At 43.8% G+C, this 27,821-nt stretch overlaps 1 protein-coding gene across 4 annotated transcripts in view; it reads left to right on the top strand.

Moving 5' to 3' along the window:
* LOC140738586 (UDP-glucuronosyltransferase 2A2-like) overlaps window positions 1-27,821 on the top strand; it is a 101,039-nt gene that overhangs the window by 37,914 nt on the left and 35,304 nt on the right. For 3 of the 4 annotated variants that reach the window (XM_073066068.1, XM_073066089.1, XM_073066078.1), the window contains exon 2: window positions 24,706-24,854. In XM_073066068.1, coding sequence (XP_072922169.1) covers window positions 24,706-24,854 — 149 coding nt within the window. Of the gene's footprint in view, window positions 1-2,125; window positions 2,751-24,705; window positions 24,855-27,821 lie in introns of all 4 variants that reach the window. The other variant, XM_073066100.1, reaches the window with a different exon arrangement.

Here is a 27,821-nt window from a genome sequence, read left to right as displayed (position 1 = left end):
GAGATTTACAAGGATGTTGCTTAGACTGGAGAGCATGCTTTATGAGAATAGGTTGAGTGAACTTGGCCTTATCTCCTTGGAGTGACAGACGATGAGAGGTGACCTGATAGAGATGTATAAGATGATGAGAGGCATCGATCATGTGGATAGCCAGAGGCTTTTTCTCAGGGCTGAAATGGCTAACCCGAGTGGGCATAGTTTTACGGTGCTTGGAAGTAGGTACAAGGGGGATGTCAGAGGTAAGTTTTTTCACACAGAGAGTGGTGGGTGCATGGAATGCACTGCCAGTGACAGTGGTAAAGGCGGATACAAAAGGGTTTGTTAAGAGACTCTTAAATAGGTACATGGAGCTTAGAAAAATAGAGAGCTATGTGCTAGGGACGGTCTAGGCAGTTTCTAGAGTGTGTTACATGATTGGCACAACATTGTGAGCCAAATGGCCTGTAAAGTACTGTAGATTTCTATGTTCTATGTTCAAAAGTATTCAGTACTTAGTTGAACCACTTCTTGCAGCTATTACAGCCAAGAGTCTTTTTGGATGAGTCTCTATTAGTTTTCAACAACATGATGGAGCAAGATTTTCCCATTGCTCCTTGCAAAATTGTTCAAAGTGGGATAGGTTAATTGCAGAGTGGTGGTGGACAGCAATGTTGAGGTCTTGCCAGAGATGTTTGATTGGGTTAAGGTCAGGTCTCTGGCCACTCAAGGGCACCAATTTTCTTCATTTGAAGCCATGGTCGCTCTGAATTGTGCTTTGGATTATTGTCTTGCTGAAAGACAAAATTCCTTCCCAGTTTAAGCTTTCTTGTAGATGCCAGCAGGTTTTTATCCAGGATCTCTTTGTATTTAGTAGTATTCATCCTCCCATCAATCCTAACCATATTTCCAGTCCCTGTTGCTGAAAAGCATACCCATACGTGATGCCATCTCCACCATACTTTACAGTAGGGATGATGTTGCCTGACTGAAGTGCAGTATTAGATTTACAGCACACATATCACTTGGTGTTGAGGCCAAGACTTTAGTCTCATCAACCACAAGACCTTCTTCCATGTCTTTATGGTATCTTCTAAGTGACACTTTGCAAAGACTTCATGGAAAAGGATACACCTTTTTTTTTTAGCTTGGGCTTCTTCCTTGCCACTCTTCCATAAATACCATTTTTGTGCAAGGCCTTAGGGTTTGTAGATTCATAAACTTGATCTCCAGTTGCAGCCACTGACTTCTGCAGCTCACTCAGAGTGGTTTTTAGCATCAAAATGGCTTCTCTTACGAGTGCCATTCTTCTTCAGCAACTTCCTTTAGAGTGCAGCAGTGAAGCTCTGGGTTCATATTTTCCCCCCACTTTTTCAGGATGGGCTGTCTTGAGGCTAATTAGGGTGGATAAATCTCCAGGGCCTGACAAGGTCATAGAATCATAGAAAATACAGCACAGAAATAGACCCTTTGATCATATATGGCAATACATGCATACTGTAACAATAAATTTTCCTTTGAACTTTAAACAGTGCAGCTCTTAATTACATAAACCCAGTGGTTTCTAGCTGCAAACTGTTACCGTTATTTTTTGTCAATGACCTGTGCACTTATCGCAGAGTCTGAAATAAACTTGCTGCTCTGGCATTGACATTGGATCCGTACTCCTGAGTCTTTCATTAGAAATATAAGCAGGAATCTCTCCTTCAGTCCTTTATGCTGGGTCTGCCATTCAACAAGGTTGTAGTCGGACTCCCTGAGAGTCGCTAAATATTGAAAAACCCTGCAGTCGCCACCTTTAAGGCTCCTTTTCAGCCTCTTCCGTAGAGAATTGCAGAGGTTTGCCAACCTCGAGAAGAAAACATTTCTATCTCTGGCAAATAAGAAACAAGATATTCGGCAGATGCTGGAAATCCAGAGCAACACACACAAAATGCAGAAGGAACTCCACAGGTCAGAAGGCTACGGAGCTGAATAAACAGTCGACGTTTCGGAACTTTTCCTCGTCAGGCGCGAAGTCCGATCAGGTGACCAGAACTTCAGCTGGGAGCCGTTGCTTGGACACGATGCAACTCAGGCTCCTGTTTGTGCTCTTGATTTTTTTTACCAACGGGCAGCTCCCGAAAACGTACTGATTTGGCCGGCGGAGGGAAGCCACTGGATCAATGTAAAATTTATTATCAATGAACTGATCGCCCGGGGTCACAATGTCACGGTGGTTGTACATTCAGCTGCACTTTTCGTCAACTACTCCGAGCCCTCACCCGTACGGTTTGAAGTATTTCAGGTGCCGATAACTAGCGACAAATTGAGAAACTTCCTAAAGACCTTTTTGGACTTCCTGGTGCATGAAAGGCCACATTTATCCCGTTGGAATGAATACAAAAGATTCTCAGCATTGGTGGAAATTGGGTCAGAATTTGGCAGAGGGATCTGCGATGGGGTGTTAAAGAATGAAGCACTGATGCAGAAGTTACGGGAGTCAGAGTTCAAAGTGCTGTTGTCTGATCCGGTGCGTCGCTGTGGGGATCTTCTGGCCGTGAAGCTCGGCATTCCCTTCATCTTCAGTCTGACATTTTCCCCGGCGTTTGTGATGGAGAGTCTCTGCGGGCAGCTGCCTGCTCCTCCTTCCTACGTACCGACTTCTCTGTCAGAGTTTTCAGATAAGATGTCTTTTCCGGAGAGAGTTCAGAATGTACGTTACACATTTATTTACCAGTGGATAGTTAAACAACTGCGGCAGGATTTGGATTCGTATTACAGTGAAGTTTTGGGTGAAGTTGGAAGTTTCCTTCTGTTAATGGCTTAAGTACCCACTTTTTATATTTGCAGACATTTAGAGTATTTTTTAAGAAATTCCGGCGCCCCCCCCCTTCCTTTTCATTCCTGAAATGTCGACTGTTTATTCATTTCCGTAGATGCTGCCTGACCTGCTGAGTTCCTCCAGCGTTCTGTGCATGTTGCTCTAGATTTCCAGCATCTGCAGACTTTCTAATGTTTATTAAATACAAGTTTTCCATTTTGGGCGTAGATGTTCAAACCTCTTATCCGCGATAAAACCATGTCGTGAATGTGATCTTAATGTACCCTCTTCCTCCCATTCCGATGGTGGAAGTGAAGAAGCTGTTCCCGAATTGTTGAGTGTGTGCCTTCAGGTCCCTGTAGCTCCTCCCTGATGGCAGCAATGAGAAGAGGGAATGTCCTGGATGGTAAGTGTCCTTAATAATGGCTGCCGTCTTCTTCAGGCATCGCCTTTTGAAGATGCCTCGATGCTGGGGAGGCCAGTGCCCACGATGAAGCTGGCTGAGTTTACAACTTTCTGCAGCTTTTTCCAATCCTGTGCAGTGACCCCTCCATACCAGACAGTGATGCAACAAGTTAGAATGCTCTCCACGGTACATCTGTAGAAATTTGAGAGTGCCTTTGGTGACATACTAATTCTCCTCAAACTCCTAATGAAATTTAGCCGCAGTTATGCCTTTATAATTTTTAATGCGGTTGCAGATGCATAAATGGTTATGAATTATCAAAAATGATTTTGTGAGGATGTATTAGAAGAAAAAGCAAAATGTAATATTGTAGATATCAAAGCTATCAGCACCGACCCCTGTGAACAACACCGACTCTTGCGGTACATCACCGATAACTTTGAAAAACGCTGTGCAATGTACCATACCAACTTGAGTCGGTAGGAATGGCGCTTTAAAAGCCACGATTGTTGGGGCTATGAGTATATTACTGAGTCTGCGACATTTAAAGGGAATACCATTTTCTATCTGCGGTCTGCGAGAGAGATGTTTCTGGCCCTGAGCAAGTGGAGCCGGTGTTGTTTTGTGCTGGGTGATTGGACTTTCTAGCGTCCACTCCCATGTGCCGGATGCGGCCCTCCTGCCCACCTGTGCTCTCTGGGTGAGCTATGGTCAAAAATAACCCCAATGCGGTACAGGGCACACCAGTGGGATTGTAAACACCTTTTCCCCTTTCAGTGTCACCCGCTTATGCATCTGGAGCGGGGTGAAGATACCGAGGGACGATTTCAGTTACATTTTGAGGGGCATTGTTTTGAGACAGATATTTCAGATTAAAAACAATGGCACATGCGTACCAACTTTAATCGTCTGCATGATCAAGTATATCATAACAGGCATCATTACATCATCCTGTGGGCTCTGGGCCGCCCGCAAAGATTTTGGGTATATTCGGAAGAATTGCCCGAACCGCCAGTGCGCTAACTCTGCCTCGGAGGCACAGGGTGATACCGCTAGGCCTTGTTGACCAACCCCCCTCCCCGGTGTTCCATCTCCTTTCGCCACCCCTTCCCCCACCGTGCCAGTGTCAGCGTGGTTGGGATGGGCGGATGACGGTGAGGGGTGGATTCAGGTAACAGATAGGAAGGCAAAAAAAAAGAAACATTTTGCGGCCTCTCCCCCGGAGAAGAATCGGTAGTTACTGCTAAACCTGACGCGAAGAGCCCCGTGGCATCCAAGATACTTGTAAGAACTCGGGGAAGTGGAGAGAGGGACTGGGCACAGATTTCGCCTCTGAAGTGGAGGGCAGCTACCCTCAGCATATCTGTGGTGTAAAAAGGAGAGATGTGTACTCTGAGTCTGAAGACCGGGGCCACACGAGGAGGAGGATTTACCTCTGGTTAAGACCCCATGATCGGAGTATGATTCCCCAGAGCTAGAAGATAGCCCCACCATACAGGGACCCTGGGATGGCATCTCCTGAGCATGGGTCCTCAGGACTGGTGAGCGGTGCTATAGGAGAGCAGTCATGTGAAGAGGCAGACTTGCCTTCTGGGAGGCTGTGAACCCAGGGCGTCTATTCCCAGGAAAGGGGGAAAGATCCGGGGGGGGGGGCGTCGACTGTGAGTGGAGGGTCACCAGCTGTTGCCTCAGTCAAGACCAAGTGCCATGTTGAGGAGCGCCTGGCTCCGGTGCACGAGGGGAACTGGAGCACCACCCCGCATGGTTATTCCGGGGGAGGGAGGCCCAACAGGTGAGGAGGGAGGGGACTCTCCCTAGTGCTACTTCTGGGGAGGGTGACAAGGGTGTGGAGCTGGGCATGGCCTGGACTCCGTCCAAACTCCAGGAGGGTTAGTGGGCTGTCTGCTCCGAATTCGGAGTGTAGGAGCTGCGATAGAGCCGAAATTCCGGGTGAAGTGGCTATAAAAGTTCGCAAACCCCATGAAGCGCTGTACCTGTTTGACTGTAGACGGTTTGGGCCACTCTGCAACTGCCTGAACTTTAGTAGGGTCCATTTGAAAACTGGATGGGGTAAGTATATACAGGGCTGGATTAAGCTAGTGTGGGGCCTGTAGCATATGTTATAAAGGGGCCCTAAATTTTTAAAAATGCACATGTATTAAAACATAAATTATTTACTTGTAAAGTAATTCAATTTTTTCAATTGCTATACAGCCAGAAAATATGACAAATGTCTGACACTTCAATAATAGTATTACTTACATGTAGGTATCAATTTCAAATGTCAAAAGTAACAAAACTACAATTTAAAAGTTACATTTTCTAGATTTAGCATGAGCAAATTTGTTGATGATACTGGAAATGTCTATTTCACACAGAAGTTCATGTTCCATGCTCATTAGAGTGAGATTGTTCAATTTGTTTGACCCATGGTGCTTCTTAGTTCTTTTTCAATCCTTATCAGTTTTGAAAATGAGTGTTCTCCACTGCAGTTGGTACCATGAGTGACAAATAGATGCGCAAGGCATTTTCTACATTTGGAAAACATGAGTCCAAAGAATTGTCAGTTATCATGAACTGGGTCACATAAAACTGTTGAGTCGCACATCCTAGTTGCAGGCTCACCACTGTGGCACACCCTCCAGCGGCATAACAGCGCACGCAGCAGCGGCTTGGGAGTGTGAGAGATAGCACAGGGGTCACCACAACACAGCAAGGAGCTAACACACCTGCACACACATACCATGCAGCTCCCCTGACATGAAAACAACAGCGCTGCCAGATCGTCGTGAGAATACGGTGAGCTGCCGATTTCACCAGACTGCAGCTTGCAAGCATGTAGTGCTGGGCCCTCGAAAATGCAAGGCCCTTAGCATATGCAAGACACTTCTCATGCTTAGAATTTTTTCAACGATTTTAAGTTCCCTGGCCCCCACCGTCTTATTTTCACCATGGAAATCCAGTCACTATATACCTCCATCCCCCACCGAGATGGTCTCGAAGCTCTTCGGTTTTTTTTGGATTCCAGACCTAACCAAATCCCCTCTACCACCACTCTCCTCCATCTAGCGGACTTAGTTCTTACTCTCAATAATTTCTCCTTTGGCTCCTCCCACTTCCTCCAAACCAAGGGTGTAGCCATGGGCACCCGTATGGGTCCCAGTTATGCCTGCCTTTTTGTTGGCTTTGTGGAACAGTCCATGTTCCAAGGCTATACCGGTATCCATCCCCCTCTTTTCCTTCACTACATCGACGACTGCATTGGCGCTGCCTCTTGCACGCTTGCTGAGCTCGTCGACTTCATTAACTTTGCCTCCAACTTTCACCCTGCCCTCAAATTTACCTGGTCTATTTCCGACACCTCCCTCCCCTTTCTTGATCTTTCTGTCTCCATCTCTGGAGATGGCTTATCTACTGATATCTACTATAAGCCTACAGACTCTCACAGCTACCTGGACTATTCCCCTTCCCACCCTGTCTCTTGCAAAAAGGCTATCCCCTTCTCACAATTCCTCTGTCTCCGTTGCATCTGCTCACAGGATGAGGCTTTTCATTCCAGGATGAAGGAGATGTCTTCCTTTTTTAAACAAAGGGGCTTCCCTTCGTCCACCATCAACTCTGCTCTCAAACGCATCTCTCCCATTTCCCGCACATCTGCCCTCACCCCATCCACCCACCACCCCACTTGGGATAGGGTTCCCCTTGTCCTTACCTACCACCCCACTAGCCTCCAGGTCCAACATATAATTCTCCGTAACTTCCGCCACCTCCAATGGGATTTTATTACCAAACACATTTTTCCCTCCCCCCCTCTTTCTGGTTTTCGCAGGGATCGCTCCCTACGCGACTCCCTTGTCCACTCGTCCCCCACATCCCTTCCCACTGATCTCCCTCCTGGCACTTATCCTTGTAAATGGAACAAGTGCTACACCTGCCCTTACACTTCCTCCCTCACCACCATTCAGGGCCCCAGACAGTCCTTCCAGGTGAGGCGACACTTCACCTGTGAGTCGGTTGGTGTGGTATACTGTGTCCGGTGCTCCCGGTGTGGCCTTTTATATATTGGTGAGACCCGACGCAGACTGGGAGACCGTTTCGCTGAACACCTACGCTCGGTCCGCCAGAAAAAGCAGGATCTCCCAGTGGCCACACATTTTAATTCCACGTCCCATTCCCATTCTGATATGTCTATCCATGGCCTCCTCTATTGCCAAAATGAATCCAAACTCAGGTTGGAGGAACAACACCTTATATACCGGCTGAGTAGCCTCCAACCTGATGGCTTGAACATTGACTTCTCTAACTTCCGTTAATGCCCCTCCTCCCCTTCTTACCCCATCCCTGACATATTTAGTTGTTTGCCTGTTCTTCATCTCTCTCTGGTGCTCCCCCACCCCCCCTTTCTTTCTCCTGAGGCCTCCCGTCCCATGATCCTTTCCCTTCTCCAGCTCTGTATCACTTTCTCCAATCACCTTTCCAGCTCTTAGCTTCATCCCACCCCCTCCGGTCTTCTCCTATCATTTCGCATTTCCCCCTCCCCCCACTACTTTCAAATCTCTTACTATCTTTCCTTTCGGTTAGTCCTGACCAAGGGTCTCGGCCCGAAACATCGACAGTGCTTCTCCCTATAGATGCTGCCTGGCCTGCTGTGTTCTACCAGCATTTTGTGTGTGTTGTTTGAATTTCCAGCATCTGCAGATTTCCTCGTGTTTGCCCATAGCATATGCTACTTTTGCTGCTAGGTTAATCCGGCACTGTATATATAGCCCAAAACGACACCTGGTCTTTATGGAATTCACATTATTCTGGTTTGGTGCACAGGTCATTTTCAAGAAGCTGTTTGAGAACACTCTGGACAGGCAGGTTGTGTTCCTGATGAGAGCAGGAATAGAAAAGGGTACACAAATACACAATACACTGTCACGTACCCCGTGACCGGGTTAAGAACCAGTAGAAATGGAAAACACCTTGGAGTTTGGTATTACCGTAAACTAATAGTGTTTATTAGTAAACTAAGCAATACAGTACTATAAAATGCAAATATATAAACCAGGTTAGCAATGATATATGCAGAAGTGTGGAAACAGGAACCAAAACCAGGCTTTTTCAGAGCTAGGGGTAGATGGATACAGTCTTATGATATGATGCAGAGTTCAGTTCAGTTCGAGGTAGTTGTTTGAGTATCGTTGGAGAGAGAGAGATGATGAGAGTTGATGCCATTGCTGTCGATCTTCCCGTTGTCTTCCTGTTGTGGTCACCGACTATGACCATACCACGTACAACCATTCTTCAGTGGCGAAACTATCACCCAGGCAAGGGAGGACACACAAATAGTTCCCCACCGGTCGCACCTTTTCACACTGTGAGCCACTGATCGATTCCCCGAATCAGACCTCCAAAACCCCCACCTTCACGTGGGTGCACAAAGCTCGTTCAGTGTCCCATACTGTGTCTGCCTGTGTCTTAGCAGACCTGTTTTTATCTCCACATGCTGGATACCAGCTGTCCATCAACTGGCTCCTTCCTGCTGTCTCTGCAGGAATCTTAACAAGCAGGCAAAAGTGTCCTTGGAGAAAAGGTAAACAATCAGCAAAGGAACCATAACATTAAATCTTATCTCTCTCTCTCTTTCATTTGCACTGGATGCCTCCCCCCCCCCCCACCCCCACCAATAGCAGCACAGTTCATAGGGTCAATTCTGGACCCCATCTCAAACTCAGTTTGCCCATCACAACACAAATACACAAACTAGTTCAACATATCCTTGAGCATATTGTTAACCAAGGCCAGGAATACAACGGGGGCTCTGGCCAGACCAAAAGGTGTCACCAAATATTCTTAGTAGTCATTAGAGGTGTTGAAAGCCATTTTCCACTCATCCCCTTTTCTTATGCGAAACAGATTGTAAGCATTGCACAGATCAGTTTTGGAAAATATGGTTGCTCCCTGGAGATGCTCAAACGCAGACGCCAGCAGGGGGAAGTGCGTAGCGACTCTTTATTGATGTTGTTCTGGGGCCGATAATCGATGCAGGAATGGAGCTTGCCACCTTCCTTGCTCACAAAAAAGAAGCCCGCTCCTGCCAGCGAGGTTGATGGATGAATAAACCCCATGGCCAATGCCTCCTTGATGTATTCCTCCATTGCAGCCCCAGGACAAACAGTGCCGGACAGGAAGTCTATGGACATTCATATGACCAGTATGTGGGCAGGCATTAGGGTTTCACTGAAAACCTCAAGGAGATCTGCATATTCAGCCGGAACCCCAGACACAGGAAGGGATTCATGGAATGGAGCTTGAGCTGGACCTAGACAGACATGCTGGTCCCCACAGTTGGAGTACTTTCAGAAACCAATCGATCTGTGGGTTATGTCGGGATAACCGGGGGAGACGAAGTACCAATGACAGTTCAGGTGAAACAAACAGGTAGAAAGATATTTCTTCACGATGGTTACCTTTGAGCACCAGTTGGAGGGGTTGGGTGGAAAGATGGATCTGGCTGGTGGAATATGGGGTATCCTTGCTCCCGCAAAGCATTGAACAGGCTGACTGGAGGTCCATCTAGGAAATTGACCATGAAGCCATTTTTTGCACATCATCACCAAAACAACCAGACTGGGCTTCGAATGTCAGCTCACAATAGATAATAAAACTTCTGCAGTCATCGGGATCACCAGAATATCTGCCGGATGGTGGAATAGTTGGTTCTTGTATGGATGCGGGAGTCTGTGATGATCTGAAAGTGAGTCCGTCCTGGACCTGGCGCGAGAGTGGGAGCAGTCGTGGCAGAGGTTGTTGGGTCAGCAGAAAAGAAGGAACTACAAAATGCTGGGAGTGGGTGTAAGGCAGCCAGAGGCTGAGGAATTTCATCGGCAAGAACGCCAGTGACTGTCAGCTGATGCTGTCTGTCCTCAGTGAGTTCGTGGAAGGTGGCCATGAGAGCGGAAATTGCAGACACCCGAGTCCGATTGTCTGCGGTGAGCTGTTCAACCATTGCGGCTAAGGATGATACCTGTTCCTCCAGATGAGACTGGGCTTGTTGGCATGAGATTATCTGCCTCATTGCCCCCATAACTTCGCTCAGAACAGATTCCGTTGCCTGTAGCTTGTCTCCTACCTAACCACTGAATATCAGGGCCATGGTCATCTGCTCTGTCTCTGCTGGGTCCATCTTTGTGTGGTTCGAGACTTGCTGTCACCGAGTTCGGATATGGCCCAAGTGTGGAGCAAGAGACACTGATAGTGCACAGACTTCAATGTGAGCAGAGTTAGAGGGAAAGAAAATAATAAACGCTAGGCCAAATAGGGCTATTAACTAAAACTCTCAAATGGAAAACGAAGCTGACACTGCGCCTGAAAGAAATAATTAAATATAAAACAAATACAGCTAGTCTTCAGAATTATCACAATGAAATAATAATTAGCTGACACATGCATATTTACGAGTGCAATTGTTGTATCTGCTGCACTGGGTTTAAGTCTCAACGAGCACTACGGTGGAATGAATGGAGTTAAATACTATCACAATGAAATAATAATTAGTTGACACGAGTGCAGTTGCCGTATCTGCTGCGTTGCTGAATCTGTGGTTGTCACAGAGGGTGACCAATAGGGATTGTTCCACTTGGATGAGCACCAGAGGAAGAAGGAACCACTGAGGTAGCTACAGCTCAAGAAGTCCCAAGGGGCTTTTACAAGGATGCTACAGGAACTGGACTACTCCTCACCCTTTTATTCTCTCGAAGGGGAGGGGTGCCTGTAGGCAGCTTGCGGAGCTGCCAGCAGAGGATGACTCCTCTGATACAGGTCCAACTAGAGTTATTGAAGAGGTCCATTCCTTTAATAAGGCTTAATTCTCGCCAGACTCAGGTATTGAAGGTGCACGCATGACTTAGGAAGGTTAACTCTGAAGGTGCTGAGTGGATAGATGGCTATCCTTGGAGAAGCTGAACACGGCTGTTAAACAGCTGTAGAGAGGCAAGTCCCCTGGACCAGCTGACATCAGAATTCCTCTGGGCCTTCTGGGACAACCGGGAGGGTTGATTATACCAGGGTATTGGGGGAAGGCCTGGTGATGGGTAAAATGATCTGCTCTTGGGCAATTTACAGGTAGAATCTGAGGTGAGGAGGGCAAATGCAATATTAGCATTCATTTCAAGCCAACTATAATATAAAAACAAACATGTAATGTTGCTTTTTAAAGCACTGGGGAATTCTCAGTTGGAGTATTGTGAGTAGGTTTGGGTGCCTTATCTTAAAAGATGTGCTGAAACTTGAGAGGTTCAAAGGAAGCTCATGAAAATAATTCCAGGATTGATTGACTTGTTATATGATGAGTGTCTGATGGCTCTGGCCAGTATTCACCAGAATTCAGAAGAATGAGAAGTGACTAGACTTGGAGTATTTTGTGTGGTTTTGGGCTCCTTATTTGAGAAAGGATATACTGATATTGGAGAGGGTTCAGGGTTCAGAGAAGGTTCACAAGAATGATTCAAGGAATGTAAGGGTTACCATATAACCATATAACAATTACAGCACAGAAACAGGCCATCTCGGCCCTTCTAGTCCATGCCGAACACTCACTCTCACCTAGTCCCACCTACCAGCACTCAGACCATAACCCTCCATTCCTTTCCTGTCCATATACCTATCCAATTGTTTTTTAAATGACAAAATCAAACCTGCCTCTCCCACTTCTACTGGAAGCTTGTTCCACACAGCAACCACTCTCTGAGTAAAGAAATTCTCCTTCATGTTACCCCTAAACTTTTGCCCCCAACTCTCAATTCATGTCCTCTTGTTTGAATCTCCCCTGCTTTCAATGGAAAAAGCCTATCCACGTCAACTCTATCTATCCCCCTCATAATTTTAAATACCTCTATCAAGTCCCTCCTCAACCTTCTACGCTCCAAAGAACTAAGACCTAACTTAACCCCTGAAGATGTAGTTAGAGTAAGGAAGAGATGGCCGGGACAGGTTTTTTCAGCGTCTTTTAACTCACAATTAAGGGTGGTAATTACCCTGATACATAAGTTGGTGCCTGTTCACCTTGTTAATGTTACTGATCGATCTGTAGATCAATCTGGCAGGTACCTTATTATTCAATGTGAAATTTTCTCAACCAGGTTCAATTTGGTCAATGTGTTTGGGACAAATGATGACAATCCAGCTTTTTTCAGACATCTGTTTTTATCATTAGCTGCTCTGCTGGGCTACCTTATTATAGGTGGTGATTTTAATTGTGCACTTCAACCTGAACTAGACAGATCTAAGGGGAAAGATAACCTCTCACAATCAAACAAGAAAAGAGTTATTGCAATGTGTTAAAGACTTTAATTTAGTTGATGTGTGGAGAAGAAGGTACCCAGATAAACTAGCTTTTTCTTGCTATTCTAGCACTTGCCAGCCCTTTTCTAGAATTGATTAATACTTATTTTCAGCTACCTTAATATCTACAATTTCAAGCTGCTGGTATAACAGCATGTTAATTTCTGATCATGCTCCAGTTTCATTTAGTCAGAACCAGCCTAACGCTTTACATTACTCCCCAAGGTGGCGGCTTCAAAATATTTGGCTTAGGGATCCAGAATTTATAAAGTTTATTGGAGGACAGATAGACTACTATTTTGGAATTAATACGGACCAGACTTCTGCGGCTATAAGATGGGAAGCTTTTAAAGCTTTTCTAAGAGGTCAGATGATTAGCTTCACCAGCTTTAAGCAGAAATGTTTTAGATTTGAAATAGAACAGCTCGAGAAAAGAATAAAAGAGACTGAATCTGAAATTTTTCAAAATCCCTCTCAGCAGCTATTTGCAGAACTTAACAACTGAGAGCTAGATATAATGTATTGTCCATTGATAAGGCAACAAAAAGTTTGATGAGATTGAAGCAATCCTATTATGAACAGGGTGAAAAGGCTAGTAAACTCTTGGCCTGGCGTATCAAACAGATACAAACAGAAAGGACAATAAACTCCCTACAATCAGATGAGGGGGTGATAATTGCAGACCCAAAAGAAATAAATAATATCTTTTTGCGATTTTACCAAAATTTGTATACATCAGAATATTTGAATTCAACTCCACAAATACAAAAGGAATTTCTGGATTTGCTAGAATTTACACCCCTGGATGAAACGTCCTTGACCTCGCTGGAGTATAACTTAGAGGATAAAGAATTGTCTGAAGCCATAACTAATATGAAGGGAGGGAAAAGTCCTGAGCCTGATGGCATTCCGATTGAAATATATAAAATCTTTAAAACTAAATTAATACCACCTCTGCTTGATATGTATCAGGAGTCATTTGATACTGGATCCCTTCCCCCCTCTCTTAATATGGCAGTAATTACACTACTACTAAAACCTGGAAAATTAGCGTCCCTATGTGGATCTTATAGACCAATTTCACTTCTGAATAATGATCTCAAAATTCTTTGTAAGGTATTAGCTAGGAGGCTAAAGCTACTCTTGCCAAAGATGGTCCACCCTGGCCAAAATGGTTTTGTTAAGGGAAGACAGGGCTTCCACACCATCTGAAGAGTGCTTAATATACTCTGCGAGAAGTCTGGAAGCTCTGATAGTGCTATTCTGTCACTGGATGCCGAGAAAGCTTTTGACAGAGTGGAATGACAGTATTTGTTTAAAGTTTTAGAAAGATTCGGTATGGGGGGAAATTTTTACGATGGATACAGCTTCTTTATTCTAACCCACAGGCTGAAATTTTAACTAATGGGCTTTTTTTGGCACCTTTCAAACTCCAAAGGGGAACAAGACAGGGCTGTCCCCTATCTCCCCTCCTGTTTATCCTGGCCATTGAGCCGCTTGCTATGGCAATTCAAAAAGAGGCTACCATAGCAGGAATAACTATAGACGATATAGAACTTCGCATTGCCCTGTACGCGGATGACATAATTTTGTTTTGTTCTAACTTGAAACAAACATTACCTGCCTTAACTGACCTGATAAGTACTTTTGGTACTTTTGCAGGCTATAAAATAAACAACTATAAATCTGTAATATTATTCTAAAAATGAAGATGAGAGACTCAATCCCTCATTTCAAACTCCATTCAAGGTGTCAGTACAGAGTTTTACTTATTTGGGTGTTAAAATCACTCCTACTATTGATGAAATTATCCCAACTAATTATAATCCTCTCACAGACTCAGTTATTCAACTTATAAACACATGGTCGAAATCGCCTATATCTCTGATTGGACACATAAACATTCTAAACATGTCAATTTTACCGAGGTTCCTGTACCTTTTTCAATCTATCCCACTTTCTCCTCCATCATCTTTCTTTTATTTATTAAAGAAAGTTTTTTCTAACTTTATCTGGAATAATAGGCGTCCAAGACTCAGGCTTTCCCTATTATATTTGCCGTATGATAGAGGCGGCCTACAGCTACAAATCTTATATGGTACTTTTGGGCGGCCCAAGTTAGAGCAGGAATGTTCTACTTTGTTAAGGATCACTCTCCTACTTGGGTCTCGATGGAATCCCAGTCAATCAATATCCCTCTAGATCTTTATTTGTATTCAGCAGATAAGAAAAAAACTGATGAAACAAACTAAAAATACGTTTTTTAAAAAATACAATAATGATTTGGCATGATGCTGTTGAATGAGTTGTCATTCCACTTCCGGCGCCGACCTGAGCGGCAGCCTTTTCCAGCTGCTCCCGAGATTCGATAAAATTGATCATTCTTTTTTAGGTTGTTTTCTTTTTAGTCATAGTGTTATGTTTAGTATTTATTTAATATTGAGATGGAGAGAAAGGTGTACTCGAGAGACCAGCTACTTGCGCTGAGAAATGCGCAAGTCAGTGTTGCGCAACAGATCCAGATCCCGAACGAAATTAAACGGAGGTTCCGTGGCTCCAGGGCTGGAAAACTGCGCAGGTATAAGTGGACGGAGAGGAAGAAGCGTTATAAACCCGCTGTTCCTTCGGTCATTATGGGGAACGTGAACTCGCTGCCAAATAAAGTGGATGAGCTAGCCTCACTAGTAAGGAATGTTAAAGAATACAAGGAATGCAGTTTAATGTGCTTTTCCGAAACATGGCTGACGGCTAACATCCCGGATGTAAATGTAGAATTACCTGGTTTTACTACGGTAAGATTTGACAGAGATGCCAAAAAGTGTGGGAAGAAGAAAGGAGGGGGACTCGCTCTCTACATTAACGTAAGATGGTGTAACCCCGGGCATGTGAGTACAAAGATCTCCGTTTGTGAAAAGGATATTGAGCTGATCGCCGTGAGTATGAGGCCATATTACCTGCCTCGAGAATTCGCCAGCGTCATTGTGGTGATTGTGTACGTCCCGCCGCGTGCCGACGCAACGGCACTGGTGTTAATTACAGGGGACTTCAACCATGTGACTTTGGACAAGACACTACCTGCTTTCTCCCAGTACGTGGATTGTTACACCAGGGGTAACAGGACTATTGACCTGCTGTATGCAAACGTACAGGATGCATATAGTGCATCCCCGCTGCCTCCACTGGGGAAAGCTGATCACAACCTGGTTTTGTTACAGCCCAGATATAAATCAATTGTGATGAGGCATCCCACTACCACACGCTCTTTTAGAAAGTGGACTCCTGAAGCTGAACAGGCCCTGAGAGACTGCTTCGGTACTACTAACTGGGATGTACTGCAAGGGGGGCTCTGTGGGGGCGTTGAGGAGGTCACTGAATGCACAACGGACTATATTAATTTTTGTGTGGATGCCGTTGTTCCTGTTAGAACTGTTCGCTGCTATCCCAATAATAAGCCCTGGATCACTAGTCACATCAAAGGCCTCCTAAACCAGAAGAAGAGGGCCTTTAAAGATGGTGATCGGTTGGAGCTTAAAAGAGTTCAGAAGGAACTCAGAGTACAGATAAGGGGGGCAAAGGAGCAGTATAGGAGAAAGTTAGAACAAAAGATGCAGAAAAAAAGCATGAAGGAGGTGTGGGATGGGATGAAGATCATCACCGGATGTGGTGCAAAGCGGGGGGCAAACATAAGTGGAGATGTGGAGAAAGCGAACCAGCTGAACAACTTCTTCAATAGGTTCGACAGCACAATCTCACCCTCACCGCAGAACTCCACACCAGGCTTACTTCCCTCACAGGAAAATAGCCACTCACAGGAGACCTGGCCCACGCCCAGGTTTACGGCTGCACAGGTGGAAGGTCAACTGAGGAAGATCTGTACCAGCAAGGCGGCTGGACCGGATGGAGTTTCCCCACGATTACTGAGGGCCTGTGCGACTGAACTGGGAGAACCACTACAGCGCATCTTCAACATGAGTCTAGATCAGAGAAGAGTACCCAGACAGTGGAAAACATCCTGTATTGTCCCGGTATCGAAGAAACCACAACCAAAGGAGTTGAATGACTTCAGACCTGTTGCCTTGACGTCGCACGTGATGAAGACCATGGAGCGGCTGATAATACAGAATCTGAGGCCACAAACCAGGCACGCCCGGGATCCGCTTCAGTTTGCGTATAAGGAGAAGGTGGGAGTGGAGGATGCTATCACGTATTTGCTGCACAAATCACTCTCTCACCTAGATGGGGTCAGTTGTGCTGTGAGGATTACATTCCTTGACTTCTCTAGTGCCTTTAACACCATCCAGCCCAAGATCTTAAAGCACAAACTAACGGAGATGGGAGTAGACTCTCACATGGTGGATTGGATAGTGGACTACTTGACAGATAGACCTCAGTATGTGCGGTTGGGAGACTGTAGGTCTGACACGGTGGTCAGCAGCACAGGAGCGCCACAGGGAACCGTACTCTCTCCGGTCCTGTTCACCCTGTACACATCAGACTTCCAATATAACTCGGAGTCCTGCCATGTGCAGAAGTTCACTGATGACACGGCCATAGTGGGGTGTGTCAGGAATGGACAGGAGGAGGAGTATAGGAAACTGATACAGGACTTTGTGATATGGTGCAACTCAAACTACCTGCGTCTCAATATCACCAAGACCAAGGAGATGGTGGTGGACTTTAGGAGATCTAGGCCTCATATGGAGCCAGTGATCATTAATGGAGAATGTGTGGAGCAGGTTAAGACCTACAAGTATCTGGGAGTACAGTTAGACGAGAAGCTAGACTGGACTGCCAACACAGATGCCTTGTGCAGGAAGGCACAGAGTCGACTGTACTTCCTTAGAAGGTTGGCGTCATTCAATGTCTGCAGTGAGATGCTGAAGATGTTCTATAGGTCAGTTGTTGAGAGCGCCCTCTTCTTTGTGGTGGCGTGTTGGGGAGGAAGCATTAAGAAGAAGGACGCCTCACGTCTTAATAAGCTGGTAAGGAAGGCGGGCTCTGTCGTGGGCAAAGTACTGGAGAGTTTAACATCGGTAGCTGAGCGAAGGGCGCTGAGTAGGCTACGGTCAATTATGGAAAACCCTGAACATCCTCTACATAGCACCATCCAGAGACAGAGAAGCAGTTTCAGCGACAGGTTACTGTCGATGCAATGCTCCTCAGACAGGATGAAGAGGTCAATACTCCCCAATGCCATTAGGCTTTACAATTCAACTGCCAGGACTTAAGAACTTTTTTTTTTAAAGCTATTATTAATGCTTTTTGAGTTAGTGATTTAGATGCATATCATATTATTACTGAGTTAAGTATTGTATGTAATGAGTTTTTGCTACAACAAGTGTATGGGACATTGGAAAAAAATGTTGAATTTCCCCATGGGGATGAATAAAGTATCTATCTATCTATCTATATTTGGGAGAGACATCACAGTTATCCCAGTTTACCCCCATCTTTGGTAATGATGGCTTTAGGCCCAGCAGAGCAGACCCTGGTTTTAAAAATTGGGCGACCCGAGGCATAGTAAAGGTGTCTGATCTTTATAGGGGCGATACATTTATGTCATTTGAAGAACTCAAGGCCACATATGGAATTCCAACAAAACACTTTTAAATACCTTCAGTTGCGAAGTTTTATTATGTCCAGGCAAAGCAACAGTTTGAAACTCCCTCCTTTTTCTACCATAGAAGACATCACTCTAAACTTATCTGAAGCTAGGGGACATGTTTCTGTACTATACAATTTATTTGCAAGCAGATGCAAAGAGTCATCAAACAACATACTTCGAACATGGAGAATTGATTTGAATGAGAATCTATCTCAAAAAGAATGGTCAGAAGCTCGTTCCTTAGCTCAAACCCAATCAGTGAACACTCACTCTAAATTATTACAATATAAATGGATAACCAGACAGTACATTACTCCAGTCAGATTGCATCATTTTAACTCCAAGATTCCAGACACTTGCATTAAATGTAACCATCAAAAGGGATCTCTGTTTCATTGTATGTGGGAGTGCCCCCGGATTATTTGTTTCTGGAAGAAGGTGCTGGATTTGATTAGTCAGATTATTGGGAAAAAGGTGCCCCTCAATTCTAAATTATGTATTCTGAATATTTATCCAAATGACTTTGTAACCTCCAAAAATGTAAGGTCTCTGCTTAACATTTGTTTTTTTGGAAGCTAAATGCTGCATAGCCTATTCATGGAAGAAATCATCAACCAATGGATTCTCACAGTGGTTGAAAGGAATGACTTCTTATCTTGCTCTGGGAAAGATAAGCTACATTACAAAAAACAAACTTGACAAATTTCAAGAAATATGGAACATTTTTTACAAGTTCCTGGAGAATAATGTTCAAGATGTTGAAAGTAATGAACTGAATTGACTTTTTTTTTCACTGTGGGATGGTTTTGTCTTTTTTTTTTGATATATATATATTTTTTTCTTTTGTATTTTTTCTTCAACTTTGTCATATTTTCAATTTATGAATGATAGATATATATTTTTTCTTTTTATTCCATAAAAACAATAAAGAGATGTTTAAAAAAAAAACTCTATCCCCCTCATAATTTTAAATACCTCTATCAAGTTCCCCTCTCAACCTTCTACACTCCAAAGAATAAAGACCTAACTTGTTCAACCTTCCTCTGCAACTTAGGTGCTGAAACCCATGATACATTCTAGTAAATCTCCTCTGTACTCTCTCTATTTTGTTGACATCTTTCCTATAATCCGGTGACCAGAACTGTACACAATACTCCAAATTCGGCCTTACCAATGCCTTGTATAATTTTAACATTACATTCCAACTGCTATACTCAATGCTCTGATTTATAAAGGCCAGCATACTAAAAGTTTTCTTCACCACCCTATCCACATGAGATTCTACCTAGAGGGAACTATGCACCATTATTCCTAGATCACTCTGTTCTACTGCATTCCTCAGTGCCCTACCGTTTACCATGTATGTCCTATTTTGATCAGTCCTACCAAAATGTAGCACCTCACACTTTCCCTTGCCTTACACAATTCAATATCCTTCTCCTTAGTGGATACCAAAGAAAATAAATTGATCAAAATCTCCCCCATCTCTTTTGGCTCCACACATAGCTGTCCGCTGTGATTCTCTCAGGGACCAATTTTATCCCTCACTATCCTTTTGCTATTAATATAACTGTAGAAACCAACTGGATTTATTTTCACCTTACTTGTCCAAGCAACGTCATATCTTCTTTTAGTTTTTCTAATTTCTTTCTTAAGATTCTTTTTACATTCTTTATATTCCTTGAGCACCTCATTTACTCCCTGCTGCCTATATTTATTGTAGATCTCTCTCTTTTTCCAAACCAAGTTTCCAATATCCTTTGAAAACCATGGCTCTCTGAAACTTTTAACCTTTCTTTTCAACCTAACAGGAACATAAAGATTCCGTACCCTCAAAATTTCACCTTTAAATGACCTCCATTTCTCTATTACATCCTTCCCATAAAACAAATTGTCCCAATACACTCCTTCTAAATCCTTTCGCGTCTCCTCAAAGTTAGCCTTTCTCCAATATAACTTCCAATATAACTCGGAGTCCTGCCATGTGCAGAAGTTCGCTGATGATACGGCCATAGTGGGGTGTGTCAGAAATGGACAGGAGGAGGAGTATAGGAAACTGATACAGGACTTTGTGATATGGTGCAACTCAAACTACCTGCGTCTCAATATCACCAAGACCAAGGAGATGGTGGTGGACTTTAGGAGATCTAGGCCTCATATGGAGCCAGTGATCATTAATGGAGAATGTGTGGAGCAGGTTAAGACCTACAAGTATCTGGGAGCACAGTTAGACGAGAAGCTAGACTGGACTGCCAACACAGATGCCTTGTGCAGGAAGGCACAGAGTCGACTGTACTTCCTAAGAAGGTTGGCGTCATTCAATGTCTGTAGTGAGATGCTGAAGATGTTCTATAGGTCAGTTGTGGAGAGCGCCCTCTTCTTTGTGGTGGCGTGTTGGGGAGGAAGCATTAAGAAGAGGGACGCCTCACGTCTTAATAAGCTGGTAAGGAAGGCGGGCTCTGTCGTGGGCAAAGTACTGGAGAGTTTAACATCGGTAGCTGAGCGAAGGGCGCTGAGTAGGCTACGGTCAATTATGGATAACTCTGAACATCCTCTACATAGCACCATCCAGAGACAGAGAAGCAGTTTCAGCGACAGGTTACTATCGATGCAATGCTCCTCAGACAGGATGAAGAGGTCAATACTCCCCAATGCCATTAGGCTTTACAATTCTACCGCCAGGACTTAAGAACTTTTTAAAAGCTATTATTAATGCTTTTTGAGATAGTGATTTAGATGCATATCATATTTTTTTTTTACTGAGTTAAGTATTGTATGTAATTAGTTTTGCTACAACAAGTGTATGGGACATTGGAAAAAAGTTGAATTTCCCCATGGGGATGAATAAAGTATCTATCTATCTATCTATCTATCTATCTATCAAAAATCTCAACCCCGGGTCCAGACCTATCCTTCTCCATAATTATATTGAAACTAATGGCATTGTGATCACTGGACCCGAAGTGCTCCCCAACACATACCTCTGTCACCTGACCTATCTCATTCCCTAACAGGAGATCCAACACTGCCCCTTCTCTAGTTGGTACCTCTATGTATTGCTGCAAAAAACTATCCTGGACACATTTTACGAACTCCAAACCATCCAGCCTTTTTACAGAATGGGCTTCCCAGTCTATGTGTGGAAAATTAAAATCTCCCACAATCACAACCTTGTGCTTATTACAAGTATCTGCTATCTCATTACAAATTTCCTCCTCCGATTCTCGCTCCCCATTAGGTGGTCTATAATACACCCCTATAAGTGTTACTACACCTTTCTCATTCCTCAATTCCACCCACATAGTCTCCCTAGACGAGCCCTCTAATCTATCCTGCCAAAGCACCGCTGTAATATTTTCTGCCCCTCTTGTCCCTCCGATTCTATCACACCTGAAGCAACAAAATCCAGGAATATTTAGTTATTTGTAGCAATGCAATAGTAAACATTAAGTTGGAATGTAGAAACAGTGGAGAGCTGGTTGCCAGCACTCATCTTAGGAACAGGCAAGAGGCCATGAATTGATTGGTGGCTGTAGATGAGTGTTCCTAGAATGGTATTCAACAGGAGAATGTATCCCTAAGCAAACAAAGTGAACTGATTTCTGTTTTTTTTTATTGTAAATAATGCTACCAATACAGAGATTCTCAGAAATGATCCACAGTGTATGGAATTAATTCTAAAAATCTCCTGTTTGTTCTTTTGCTGTTTACATTAGGTGAATCAACAACTTTGTGTGAGATAATGGGCAAGGCAGAGATTTGGCTGATTTGAACATATAGGGAACTTGAATTTCCTCGTCCACTGCTGCCCAATGTTGTGATTGTAGGAGGACTTCACTGTCGGCCAGCAAATCCCCGTCAACTCTATCTATCCCCCTCAGAATTTTAAATACCTCTATGAAGTCCCCCCTCATCCTTCTACACTCCAAAGAATAATGACCTAACTTGTTCAACCATTCTCTGTAATTTAGGTGCTGAAACCCAGGTAACATTCTAGTAAATCTCCTCTGTACTCTCTCTATTTTGTTGACATCTTTCCTATAATTCGCTGACCAGAACCGTAAACAATACTCCAAATCTGGCCTCACCAATGCCTTGTATAATTTTAACATTACATCCCAACTGCTATACTCAATGCTCTGATTTATAAAGGCCAACATACCAAAAGCTTTCTTCACCACCCTATCCACATGAGATTCCACCTTCAGAGAACTATGCACCATTATTCCTAGATCACTCTGTTCTACTGCATTCCTAAATGCCCTACCATTTATCATGTATGTCCTATTTTGATTAGTCCTACCAAAAACCTCACACTTATCAGCATTAAACTCTATCTGCCATCTTTCAGCCCACTCTTCTAACTGGCCTAAAGCTCTCTGCAAGCTCTGAAAACCTACTTCATTATCCACAACGCCACCTATCTTAGTATCATCAGCATACTTACTAATCCAATTTACCACCCCATCATCCAGACATTAATGTATATGACAAACAACATTGGACCCAGTACAGATCCCTGAGGCACACCACTAGTCACCGGCTTCCAACCTGACAAACAGTTATCCACCACTACTCTCTGGCATCTCCCATCCAGCCACTGTTGAATCCATTTTACTGCTTCAATATTAATACCTAACGATTGAACCTTCCTAACTAAACTTCCATGTGGAACCTTGTCAAAGGCCTTACTGAAGTCCATATAAACAATATCCATTGCTTTACCCTCGTTAACTTTCCTAGGAACCTCTTCAAAAAATTCAACAAGATTTGTCAAACATGACCTTCCATGCACAAATCCATGTTGACTGTTCCTAATCAGACCCTGTCTATCCAGATAATTATATGTACTATCTCTAAGAATACTTTCCATTAATTTTCCCACCACTGACGTCAAACTTACAGACCGATAATTGCTAGGTTTACGCTTAGAACCCTTTTTAAACAATGGAACCACATGAGCAATACGCCAATCCTCTGGCACCATCCCCGTTTCTAATGACATTTGAAATATTTCTGTCAGAGCCCATGCTATTTCTACACTAACTTCCCTCAAGGTCCTAGGGAACATCCTGTCAGGACCCAGAGACTTACCCACTTTCATATTCTTTAAAAGTGCCAGTACTTCCTCTTCTTTAATCATCATAGTTTTCATAACTACCCTACTTGTTTCCATTGCCTTACACAATTCAATATCCTTCTCCTTAGTGAATACCGAAGAAAAGAAATTGTTCAAAATCTCCCCCGTCTCTTTTAGCTCCACACATAGCTGTCCAATCTGATTCTCTAAGGGACCAATTTTTATCCCTCACTATCCTTTTGCTATAAATATAACCGTAGAAACCCTTTGGATTTATTTTCACCTTACTTGCCAAAGCAACCTCCTATCTTCTTTTAGCTTTTCTAATTTCTTTCTTAAGATTCTTTTTACATTCTTTATATTCCTCGAGCACCTCATTTACTCCATGCTGCCTATATTTTTTGTAGATCTGTCTCTTTTTCCGAACCAAGTTTCCAATATCCCTTGAAAACCATGGCTCTCTCAAACTTTTAACCTTTCCTTTCAACCTAACAGGAACATAAAGATTCTGTACCCTCAGAATTTCACCTTTAAATGACCTCCATTTCTCTGTTACATCCTTCCCATAAAACAAATTGTCCCAATACACTCCTTCTAAATCCTTTCACGTCTCCTCAAAGTTAGCCTTTCTCCAATCAAAAATCTGAACCCCTAGTCCAAGCCTATCCTTCTCCATAATTATATTGAAACTAATTGCATTGTGATCACTGGACCCAAAGTGCTCCCCAACACATACCTCTGTCAACTGACCTATCTCATTCCCTAACAGGAGATCCAACACTGCCTCTTCTCTAGTTGGTACCTCAATGTATTGCTGCAAAAAACTATCCTGGACACATTTTACAAACTCCAAACCATCCAGCCCTTTTAAAGAATGGGCTTCCCAGTCTATGTGTGGAAAATTAAAATCTCCCACAATCACAACCTCGTGCTTACTACAAGTATCTGCTATCTCCTTACAAATTCCCTCCTCCGATTCTCGCTCCCCATTAGGTGGTCTATAATACACCCCTATAAGTGATACTACACCTTTCCCATTCCTCAATTCCACCCACATAGTCTCCCTAGACAACCACTCTAATCTATCCTGCCAAAGCACCGCCCTGAATGGTGGTGAGGGAGGAAGTGTAAGGGCAGGTGTAGCACTTGTTCCGTTTACAAGGATAAGTGCCCAGAGGGAGATTGGTGGGAAGGGATGGGGGGGACAAGTGGACAAGGGAGTTGCGTAGGGAGCAATCCTTGTGGAAAGCAGAAAGGGGGGAGGGAAAGATGTGCTTGGTAGTGGGATCCCATTGGAGGTGGCAGAAGTTACGGAGAATTATACGTTGGACCTGAAGGCTGGTGGGGTGGTAGGTGAGGACAAGGGGAATCCTATCCCGAGTGAGAAACTGATTTCTGTTTTTTTTATTGTAGATAATGCTACCAATACAGAGATTCTCAGAAATGATTCACAGTGTATGGAATTAATTCTAAAAATCTCCTGTTTGTTCTTTTGCTGTTTACATTAGGTGAATCAACAACTTTGTGTGAGATAATGGGCAAGGCAGAGATTTGGCTGATTCGAACATATTGGGATTTTGAATTTCCTCGTCCACTGCTGCCCAATTTTGTGTTTGTAGGAGGGCTTCACTGTCGGCCAGCAAATCCCCTGCCTCAGGTATGCCAGAAAAAAAGCAGTAAAATCTTTGCCATATGAAACAAATGTAACAAATAATAAGCTGGTAAGGAAGGCGGGCTCTGTCGTGGGCACAGAACTGGAGAGTATGACATCGGTAGCAGAGCGAAGGGCGCTGAGTAGGCTACGGTCAATCATGGAAAACCCTGAACATCCTCTACATAGCACCATCCAGAGACAGAGAAGCAGTTTCAGCGACAGGTTGCTATCGATGCAATGCTCCTCAGACAGGATGAAGAGATCATTACTCCCCAATGCCATTCGGCTTTACAATTCAACCGCCAGGGGTAAGATATGTTAAAGTGCCGGGGTTAGGACTGAGCTTAAGTTACCATTCAATGTATTTTAGTAAACTATTTAAGAACTTTTTAAAAGCTATTTATTAATGCTTTTTGAGAGGGTGATTTTAGATGCATATCATATTTATACTGAGTTAAGTATTGTATGTAATTAGTTTTGCTACAATAAGTGTATGGGACATTGGAAAAAATGTTGAATTTCCCCATGGGGATGAATAAAGTATCTATCTATCTATCAAAAGGTAGTACAGAGCCTCTGCGACAGATTTCATAGCCAATCCCTCTGTCTCACCCAGGCAGGCATTTGACACTATTCATTTATATCTCTCTCTCACAGGGATTCTGCTTTCATTGATAAAGCATTTGGGGAAAGATTTTATTAAATGATGTGGGACCAAAATCTTCCACAGATTGTGAAATTAACATAGAAATACTGCAAACATTTCAGTTACATCTTGGAGGAAAGCAGGGAAGTTCCAAGTTGAATACCTTTTAATGAATCAGATTCACATGAAAACCTATCAACTTGAAACATTAGTTCAATTTCAAGTTCAAGTTTTTAATTAACGTTCAACCATACATGAACAGCTATGAATACAACCAAATGAAACAGTGTTCCTCTGGAGCCAAGGTGCAAAACACAGTACCAACAGCCATCACAGCATATAGCACATATAGGATAGCAGTAAACATACTTTCACACAATATAGATAAAGCCTAAGTCCTTGAGTGACATGCCCTGTAAGTTGATGGTGCATGGGTGTTGCTGGTAAGAACAAGCCGTTTTCAGCAGTCCTCATATGAACATACACATGCACGCAATCCAGCTTACCATTGCGTAGATTGAACACTGGGGGGCAGCACTGATGGGAGGACTATTTCCCAACCGAGCATGGATGCTGTTAGCTTTCTTTCCTTCTCCAGAGATCAGCTGGCTGTACAATTGAGTATTTCCAAGTTGTGCTTTTATTTTTGAGGCTGGTGACATTTATCAGTTAAACACGTACAAACAAATTGGATGAATTCAGCAGGTCGGGCAGCATCCGTTGAGAGGAGCAGTCAAAGTTTCGGGCCGAGACCCTTCATCAAGACTAAAGAAGGAGTGGGCAGGGGCCCTATGAAGAAGGTGGGGGGAGAGTGGAATGTGCCAGGTGAAAAACCAATCAGAGGAAAGATCAAGGGGTGGGGGAAGGGAAGCAGGGAGGGGATAGGCAGTATCACCTCCCCCACCCCTTGATCTTTCCTCTGATTGTTTTTTCACCTGGCACATTCCACCCTCCCCCCACCTTCTTCATAGGGCCCCTGCCCCCTCCTTCTTTAGTCCTGACGAAGGGTCTCGGCCCAAAACTTTGACTGCTCCTCTCAACGGATGCTGCCCAACCTGCTGAATTCATCCAGCTTGTTTGTATGTGTTTATTTGACCACAGCATCTGCAGTGTACTTTGTGTTGACATTTATCAGTTGTCCCTTCCAGTGAAATTGTTCATCAATCTACACAACTGGAAAAGAGTTGCCAGTTGTAAAACACTTTTATTGAATCCATTGGCAGGAAGATTGCTGAGATGTACCCATTGCCTAAGATTTTGTTAGTTCTGTGTCTCAGCTTCATGCCTCATTTCTAAGTACGTTTGATTACCCTCCCCACATGCTCTTCTAAACTTTGTGATCAGCTTTGGCTTGATGGTAAGAATTGGAGGAGATGGCAGTTGAATGCGTGGCTGAGGAGTTGGTGCAGGGGGCAGGGTTTTAGATTTTTGGACCATTAGGATCTCTTCTGTGGAAGGTGGGACCTGTACAGATTGGAAGGGTTGCACCTGAACTCGAGGGGGAGCAATATCCTTGCTGGTAGGTTTGCTAGCATGGTTCTGGTGGGTTTAAACTAATTTGCAAGGGGGGTGGGACCCGGAGCGATAGAGCAGTGGAAGAAGTGCATGGAGTAAAGCCAGATCTAACATATAGAGAGGCTTTGAGGAAAGAGCAGCAGAATAAAGGGTATAAAGGTAGTAAGGTAGAAGGGCTAAAGTGTGTGTACTTCAATGCAAGAAGCATCAGGAACAAAGGTGATGAACTGAGAGCTTGGATACATACATGGAATTATGATGTAGTGGCCATTACGGAGACTTGGCTGGCACCAGGGCAGGAATGGATTCTCAATATTCCTGGATCTCAGTGTTTTAAGAGGGATAGAGAAGGGGAAAAAGGGGAGGAGGGGTGGCATTACTGGTCAGGGATACTATTATGGCTACAGAAAGGGTGGGTAATGTAGCAGGATCCTCTTTTCAGTCAGTATGGGTGGAAGTCAGGAACAGGAAGGAAGCAGTTACTCTACTGGGGGTATTCTATAGGCCCCCTGGTAGCAGCAGAGATACCGAGGAGCAGATTGGGAGGCAGATTTTGGAAAGGTGCAAAAATAACAGGGTTGTTATCATGGGTGACTTTAACTTCCCTAATATTGATTGGTACTTGATTAGTTCCAAGGGTTTAGATGGGGCAGAGTTTGTTAAGTGTGTCCAGGATGGATTCCTGTCACAGTATGTTGACAGGCTGACTGGGGGAATGCCATACTAGATCTAATATTAGGTAACGAACGGGGTCAGGTCACAGATCTGTCAGTGGGTGAGCATCTGGGGGACAGTGATCTCTGCTCCCT

The sequence above is a fragment of the Hemitrygon akajei genome, chromosome 2 (genome assembly GCF_048418815.1).
Source record: "Hemitrygon akajei chromosome 2, sHemAka1.3, whole genome shotgun sequence".
In the NCBI taxonomy this organism is placed as follows: domain Eukaryota; kingdom Metazoa; phylum Chordata; class Chondrichthyes; order Myliobatiformes; family Dasyatidae; genus Hemitrygon; species Hemitrygon akajei.
The sequence above is the reverse complement of the archived record's forward strand: the minus strand, read 5'-3'. Positions and strand labels throughout refer to the sequence as shown.